Raw genomic sequence first — 8,846 nt, 5'->3', positions numbered from 1 at the left:
ATATATATATATATATATATATATATATATATATATATATATCCCAGTGAAATTTCTTGTAAACTCTGGAAAGGGGGAAGGAAAGGAGGAAGGAGACAACAAGAATCATGTAACCATGGAAAAAAATAAAAATAACCAACACATCACGCAAGTCTGACAAAATATGCAATATTCCATCCTCATAGGACACCACCTCCCCTAAAACAGGTGGGGTACATTTTCTTCTCTCTAGAAGGAGGACTCTTGATCATTATAATTTCATAGCATTTAGTTGGAATCTTTGTTTTCCCCATTTAATTTTTGTAGTCATTGTGTATTATTTTCCTAATTCTGGTTAAATCACTTTTCAATAATAATTCATTTCTTATGTTCTAGTAATGTTCCATTGCACTCATGTATCATGATTTCTTTCACCATTATCAATGGATATTTACTTTGTTTCCAAATCTTTGCTACTATGCAAGTTCTTGCTCTGAATATTTTGGTGTATATCTTGACCTCCTTGGGGCATATGCCTAACAGTAGGATCTCTGGGTTAAAGCCAAGGACATTTTAGTCACATTCTACATTGCTTTCTAAAGTGATTTGACTAAATTCACAGCTCTTACTAATGGTGTATTGGTGTATCTGTCTTTGCACAACATTGCCAACATTGTCTATTGCCATCCTGTGTCATCTTTGCTAATATGCAGAGTGTGAGATAAAACTCTAGAATTGTTTTTATTTATATTTCTTTTACTCTTAGTGATTTGGAGTGAGCTTTCGTATGATTGTTAATAGTTGGAATTCTTTCTTTGACAATTGGTTGAATTCTTTGACCATCTGTTCATTGGAGAAATGAATCTTGTTCTCATGTTTATATTAGTTAACCAAACACACATCACACAGACACATAAATGTGCATTTTACATATTTAGTATATATTCCCTTGAATATAAAACTCTTATTAAATATAGTTGATCCAAAGTTTTTTTCCCCATTTGACCACTTCCTTTTTTATCCTAGTTCAGTGATGCAAACCTTTTAGAGATAGAGGGCTATGCCCGCCCCCAACACCCAGAGACTATGTGCCATGTCCCTTCCCCCCACTGAGTATCAGGGGCACCCTGCCCCCAACACACACACAGGGAAGAGAGAAAGTACTCCCATTGGGCTGCTGGGCAGAGGGGTGGGTGAAGTGAAGAATGTCCTCTGCGAGTGTAGAGAGACAGAAGAAAGTAGTCTGAGCACTCCACTCCCCTCTAGCTCTGCCGCTTATGAGCTGTCTACCTTACCCCCATGCACTTCCATTGGGCTGGGCAGAGGGGTAAGGGATGTGAAAAAATGTCATCAGGTACAGTGGAGAGGAGTAAGGGGGCAGCTCCCCCAAGTCCCTCTGCCTTTCTAGTAACAAATTCTGTGGAGTGGGGAGGAGGGCGGCACACATGCCCACAGAAAGTACTTTGTGTGCCATCTTTGACACTCATGCCATAGGTTCACCATCACTGTCCTAGCTGTAGTGATTTTTTTCAGGAAAAAGCTTTTAAATTTCATATAATCAAAGTTATCTGTATTCCTTTTATCACATTTCTCCTTTGTTATGAAAAGTACCTGCTTTGCCTCTCTTCCAGTTTTTTAATGATATAAATTTTAATATTCAAATTAAAATTACACTTTTATTGGGGTATATAGTATATGATATTGGTCAATACGTACATTTCTTAGATTGCTTTCCAGTTTTCCCAGTAGTTCTTTTTGAAAGGGGAACTCTTCCTTAAGTAGCTTTATATTCCTTTATTTATCCGATACTGGATTATTACATTTCATTATTGCCTATTCTTCCTTATTTAGTCTATTCTACGAATAGATTTTCCTGTTGTTTTTTTTTTCACGATTCCTAGCCAGATAGTTTTGATAACTATTGTTGTACAATTTGAGATCTAAAAGTGTTAGTTTCTTTCTTCCTACTTTTTTCTTTACTTCTCTTTAGTGAAGAAAACCTCTTACTCATCCATATGAACATTAGAACAAGGGGGAAAAATGGAATTGTCTAGTTGTGTAATATACTTTGTAATCTGGCATAGCTCTAAATCTGTAAATTAATTTAAGTGGTATTATGTTTTATGTTGATATGGCCCAACAATGATCAGTGAATATATTATTTGTGGTTCTTTATTTCTCTAAAGAGTACATTGTATTCTTTTGCATATTTGTCTATTTAAGTAGGTCTTGAGGGGGCAGCTGGGTAGCTCAGTGGATTGAGAGCCAGGCCTAGAGACAGGAGGTCCTGGGTTCAAATTTGATTTCTGAAACTTCCCAGCTGTGTGACCCTGGGCAAGTCACTTGACCCCCATTGCCTACCCTTACCACTCTTCTGCCTTGGAGCCAATATACAATATTGACTCCAAGATGGAAGTAAGGGTTTTAAAAAAATAGGTCTTGAGTGTTTTCTGCCCTGAACTCCTTTGTTATTGACAAATTTTATTTCATTTTTAAAACTTTTAAAAATTAACAACAATATTTTTTCCTCTCTTTCCCATCTTTCTTCCACTGGGGCGTGGGGGGCTTTACACAAAAATGCATAGTCAAGTAAAACAATTTGCCACATAATAGTCATATCCAAAACAATATGTCTCATTATGCATTTTTAGTTATCACCTCTCTGCCCAGCCAGTAGGCAGCAAGCTTCATCTTTAGTCTTCTGGAATTATGGTTGGTCACTGTGTTGGACAGTTACCATAAGTCTTTCAAAATTGTTTGTTTTTATAGTATTATTTTTGTATAAATTGTTCTCCTAGTTCTATTCACTTCATTGAACGTCAATTCATACAAGTCTTCTCAGATTTCACTAAAACTAATAAATTTAAATAAAATTTCTTATGGCATATTTATGTATTGTAATTCATTCAGCCTTTCTCCAGTTAATGAACATCCCTTCAATTTCCAGTTCTTTGCTGTCACCAAAAGAGCTGCTCTAAATATTTTTGCACATATGGCTCCTTTCCTTCTTAAAAACAAAACAAAACAAAAATCTTTTGGCGTGGGGGGTATAGGCCTATTACTAGTGACACCAGGTCAGAGGCTGGGCAGAGTTTAGAAACTTTTAGGCAGAGCTCAAAAATGGCTTTCCAGAATAGCTGCACCTAGGACTGACCCCCATTTTAATGATCCTTGTATTGTTTTTCCTTCCTCAAGACTTTTGGGGCCAAGAATATGAAACGTATTGGAATCATACTTCAGAGGGCAATCCTTATTTTGCTACTCTGCTGCTTTCCTTGCTGGGCCATCTTTATTAACATTGAACGGATCCTCCTGTTTGCCAGACAAGATCCAGAAGTTTCCAAGTAAGAGTCCGTTTTCATTTCATTTTATTTTTTTTAAACCCTTACCTCTCATTTTGAAGTCAATACTGTGCATTGGCTCCAAGGCAGAAGAGTGGTAAGGATAGACAATGGGGGTCAAGTGACTTGCCCAGGGTCACACAGCTGGGAAGTGTCTGAGGCCAGATTTGAACCTAGGACCTCTCATCTCTAGGCCTGTCTCTCAATCCACTGAGCTACCCAGCTGCCCCCCTCCTTTTTAATTTTATAACTCTAATCCTAGCTGGAGAGTGAAAGACCATTGAACATTCTTCGCTATGTTGACATCTCCTGTTGGTCATCTGTCTACTTATGAAAAAGGAAGTTAAAAGTTAACATAACTTACATTTCTCCATTTATTTTGGTGTCAAAGATACTGATTTACTCAAAGAAGTTAAATTGGAATTCCATTCCCCAAAATACTTTTGTCTCTCTTATTTTTGAAGTGCAATTCTGCAATTTTAGAATCAGCCAATGGGTATTTATTAAGCCCTGTGTTAGGAAGCTGAATGTGGTGGTGTTGTTTAGTATTTCAGTCATATTCAACTCTATAACTCCAATTGAAAGAAAAATAAATAAATAAATGAAATAAGAAAATAATAAGAAAACCAAAGGGTTTTCTTAGACAAGATTCTGTAGCAGTTTGCCATTTCCTTATCCAGGCTCATTTGACAGATGAGAAAACTGAGGTCAACAAGGCGAAGTGACTTGCCCAGGGTCATCCAGCTAGTGTCAGATTTGAACTTACAAAGATGAGTCTTTCTGACTCCAAGCCTAGGAGCTGCCCTAAATTGAATTCATAAGGACCACATATATACAGTCAATCAATATTTATTAAATGCCTGCTATGTGCCAAGCAGTGTTATTTGGCAGAAGAAGAAAGTGATCCTTGAGAAGCATCTGCTGGCCTAGGTAGCAGCCTGGAAGAAAGGCAAGGACTCTTTTTTGGGGGGGAGGAGAGAGATGTTCCTGGTGAGGATTAGGGATGGGAGGAGGGGAACTGAACCTGTCTAAATGTATAAGGAACAACAATGTGGTTGATTTGACTGTAGCGAGGAGGCAGATAGGAAAAGTAGGCTAGAGTCTGCTTAGGATGGGCTTTTATATTGTAGTCGGTGTATGGGTAAGAGGGAGCCACTCCCCAAAGTTTCCTGAGCAGGAGATTAAGAATAGTTAGCATTTGGTTAGTTTATGGTTTAAAGAGGGCTCTATATATGTCCACTCACAACAACTCTAGCAGGTAGGTTCTATTATCTCCATTTTACAGATAAGGAAACTGAGGCTGAGAGAAGGTTTTTGTTTTGGTTTTTGGTCCAGAGTCACACAGCTGGTATGTGTCTAAGGTCGGATTTGAATTCAGGTCTTCTTGACTCCAAGCCCAATTCTCTGTGCACTCTGGTGCCCCTTAGCTCCCTGCCAGGGGATGACCTGCTCATCATGCTTTAGGAATCTCACTAGAATGGAGACATAAGATAGGGGAAGAGGTAACAGTGGGAAGGGCTTCCTTCATCCTGAGGAACTGATTCCTCACTGTTGTTCCAAAGCTCCCTGCTTCCTTTCTCAAAAGAAAATTCAGCCTGCCCTCCTGTGACAGGTAGCTTCTATCTCTGTTTGGGAAGTTTGCAGGCTTTTGTCTTGAGTTTCAGGAAAGTCCTTAAATGGGATCGGCCCTTCTAAAATAGCACATGTAATTGGTCCAACTGAGGCTTAACAGGTAGAACCCACTTAGGGGAGGCAGTTGGTCTCTAACCACAAATGGCCTGGTGGGTCTTGGGGGTGCTGAGACCCTGGGGCTCCAGTATATTCGATGGCCCTTCTAAGCAGTTGGTTGGACAAAGTAACAAGTTTCCGGATAGGCCTGGCTTGTGTTCAATTCAGGATGCCACTATGAAATGGGGTTTTGGGGTGCGATCATCCTCTTCGGCTTCATGTGGTGAAAAAAGAACAGCAGACTTTTGTTTCCACTACAACACAAACTGAAGGAAATCTCTTTTTAATTTCAGGTTAGCCCAAGTTTATGTGATGATTTTTCTTCCTTCTCTTCCTGTAAGTTTCTGGGGCCTTAAAAGTGTGGGTTACCATTGCGTGCCAGGGCACAAACAATGTTAAATGATGCCATTTAACTGTTGCCCCTCTTTAACCCACTATTTTTCATGTATAAACTGAAGCTACTGTATTGCTCAGAGTACCCTGTAACTTATAACACTCCAGCAATTCTAACTAACTACAGAAATCCCCCCAAAAAGGGAGAAAAGCAACGTCTTTCCCCGATAACTATTGGGAATAGAAGAGACACACCATTCTCCTGCATCTGTTGTCCAGAGAGTTTGTGACTCTTATGGAGGCAGCGATAGTCTGGTCCTGACCATCGTGTGATCCAGACAGCTTTTACTCTGGCCAGCTGGAACTGCTGTGCCAGGTTCTTAAGGAGAACTCTCTCATGGAATAAAAAAGCCCCGACATGTCCAGTGAGTGTCCCTGTGAACTGGTTAGCCTAGGCCTGTCTCCACTCACTATTGGGGGCATTTCTTATTCAGTACTCCCAGAGAGCCCCATAGAGGAAATTCATTGTAAATACTATGATTTGGTGTCCTCCTATTTCAGTTTAATGAATGAGACTTTTCTGTCTAATCTTGCAGGCAGCCTTTCTGTACCAGCTGCAGACGAGATACTTAAGAAGCCAGGTATAAGACTGCTTTTTGTGTGCATGTGTATATTTTGCATAATGTCAGAAGCTACAATTGGTTTTTGCAATTTGTTTCAGAAGTGGAATTAGACAGGCTTTACTGTTTTTGCATTTTCTTCCCCTCCTCCCTCACAAATGGATCTCAGGCTTTGTCTTTAGGGTATGTGGGGGGCAATCCTTGGGAAGGACTTTTTCCAGCCTGGAGGTGGTAGCCCTATTCATTGGATTTCCCTTGAACTTCAAGCCACAAACTTTTCATTGGTGCAAGTGTGCCATAGACTATAGATTTGGGTCTTAAACACCTAGAGCAGTGAATCCTAAAGTGGGCGCCACTGCCCCCTGGTGGGTGCTGCAGCGATCCAGGGAAGCGGTGATGGCCACAGGTGCATTTATCTTTCCTATTAATTGCTATTAAAATTTTTTTAAAAATTAATTTCCAGGGGGCTAAGTAATATTTTTTCTGGAAAGGGGGTGGTAGATCAAAAAAGTTTGGGAACTACTGACCTAAAGGGAGAAGAACTGGACAGCTCCAGCTCCAGTTCCCCCCTCACTCCCCACAGAGGAAAGAGAAGTTCCTTTTCTGCTCGATTTCAATACTCCCAAGTGTGTCCTTTTCCACCCAATCTAGTGACCCATGTGGACCTTCATGTCCTGTTTGCCCTTGAAAGGGTGAGTTCACAGGCACTTCTGATGGCAGGAACGCTTCTGTTTCAAAGTTAAAACAAAACAAAACTGCAGGGATAAGGAAAATAGACAAGAACCTTTTTCTCAATTCAGAATGTATGGAGTTGGATTTCCTGCAAGAATAAGACATCAGTCAATAAATATGGTGGCATAGAGCTCAAGATCTTGTTTTGATTCTGCTTAGATCTTGTTTGTTTGTACTAGTCCTGGCTTTAGAGTTAAATCAAGTCTTGTCACCTGATACACCAAAAACTACCTTAGGAACTTCCTATTAAGCAGTGTTTAATGCTGACTGTTCAGAGGATGATTACGTTCCAGAAAGGAGTGAACATTTTTGATGGTTGGCTTTTGATTTTTAGGGCATCACTTTGCCTCAAGTTTTCACTGGAATTGCCGCAAATATCATCAATGTGGGTATGAATGCTCTCTTCCTGTACGCGCTGAATCTCGGAGTGGTGTAAGTAGTAACCCCAGAAAGAGTCTGACTGGGTTTGAGAAAGTAACTCACACCAGTGGGCCAGATTCCATACTGCTAGCGGTCTGTGAAGCTAAGGGGTTGGAAACCCAGTTTAGGACCAGAGTAGTCACAGGTTATTATCTGATGATCAAATGAAAGTTCTTTTTTAGTCTAGGAATAAATACGGAGCTCACATTTTACTCAGTGGAAGATTATTCCTACCAAGTAATTGGTGATGATCTCTGGACCTGGCCAGGGACAAATCAGTTCCTGTGGGGAAAGGAAGGAGGAAATAACCAGTTAGAGGGAGCTTGGGTCTTGGGGGGAAAGAGTTGCAGGAGAGGGAAAACAAAGAGACAAGATTATACATTCTCCTGAGGCATGGGAAGGTACTAAGACCTAATGGAAAACCCATCCTCAAGTGAAAACTAGCAGAGGTGCTTGGGAATTTCTGTGGGCAGGCTGAAGAGAAGGATGGAAGGTTAGGGGAAAGGGAGTGTGAATAGAGAAGTGAAATTAAGAGGACCAAAGGCATTCAGCTGTGCATGGGGCAGGGGATCTGAAGTTAGAAGATCTGGGCTTGTCCCCTCACTCACCTTAGGTCTTGGGGTTTCTCTCTGCTCACCTGTAAAAGCAGGGAATAGGGCTCGGTGATGCGACTGAAGTCTCTTTCAGCTTTAAGTCCAAGATCGATCCTTTGAGTGATGGCTAAGAAGCCATCAAGGGCTTGCAACCTTCTGGGTCCTTGGAATGTAAGAGCTTCATGTCATTGGGTGTTTGTGAAAGAGCAAAGACTGGCCACAGTTTAGAATGGTTAGTCTTATTTGATTTACTAAGATGAAACAATGCTGGCAATTATGATGTAGGGATTTAAAGTTTGCAAAGTGCTTTACAAATGTTATCGCATTTGGTCCTCATCATAAGGTAGGTGCTGTTATTATCCCCATTTCACAGAAGAGGAAATTCAGTCAGGCAGAAGGTACACAGGGTCAAGATCTGAATTAAACTCTTCTTGACTTGAAATCCAGCACTCTACTAATGTGTTAGTGGAAATTTGTGGTTCTTTGGGGTTCCTTGGTCTTAATGTCAAGATCCATGATATAAACTTTCTGTGGACGATTAGAGGACTTGAAAACTACATTTCCCATGATTCCTCTTGTGTAACACAGGTGGGCAGGAAGTGTGATTACATAGACAAAGGTATAAAGTCTCAGAACTTGATTGGTACGCTCTCTCTTTCCTGCGGAACAAGCCAGGTGGGCAAAGGTAATGGTGGAGCATTTTGAATTAGATCTTAGCAGGCACGTGGCTTTCTTAATTACCACTATGGCTTTAAATAAACTATTAATACTTTTGAATATATCCATCTATATCAATATTATTCGTAACACTGGTCATTTAGCTGCTTTGTTCTGTTAAGGAATGTTGCTCTGCAGGAGTCCATAAATGCATGCTAATGACCTCCGACAATCCCCTCACTTCTATGGCCTTCCTTTTTCTCTTCTATGAAGGTTCTTTTGACTGGACTGTTTTTTAAAAAATCTATATCAAAGCCATCTGGTACTGGCTAAGAGACAGAAAGGTAGATCAGCGGGACAGAACAGACATACAACAAGCAATAGTAAAAGATTAGAGTAACCTTGTATTTGATGGAAATAGAGGTCTAGTTTATTGGGATAAG

The 8,846-nt window shown here is 40.3% G+C and overlaps 1 protein-coding gene across 1 annotated transcript in view; it reads left to right on the top strand.

Moving 5' to 3' along the window:
• Nucleotides 1-8,846, top strand: part of LOC123246821 (multidrug and toxin extrusion protein 2-like) — a 68,710-nt gene that overhangs the window by 7,992 nt on the left and 51,872 nt on the right. The window contains exons 5-8 of the mRNA XM_044675610.1: nucleotides 3,175-3,323; nucleotides 5,342-5,384; nucleotides 5,978-6,022; nucleotides 7,068-7,165. Of these exons, the coding sequence (XP_044531545.1) occupies nucleotides 3,175-3,323; nucleotides 5,342-5,384; nucleotides 5,978-6,022; nucleotides 7,068-7,165 (335 nt within the window). The remainder of the gene's footprint in view (nucleotides 1-3,174; nucleotides 3,324-5,341; nucleotides 5,385-5,977; nucleotides 6,023-7,067; nucleotides 7,166-8,846) is intronic.

The sequence above is a fragment of the Gracilinanus agilis genome, chromosome 4 (assembly GCF_016433145.1).
Source record: "Gracilinanus agilis isolate LMUSP501 chromosome 4, AgileGrace, whole genome shotgun sequence".
Classification (NCBI taxonomy): Eukaryota; Metazoa; Chordata; class Mammalia; order Didelphimorphia; family Didelphidae; genus Gracilinanus; species Gracilinanus agilis.
This window is presented reverse-complemented; position numbering and strand designations above follow the sequence as displayed.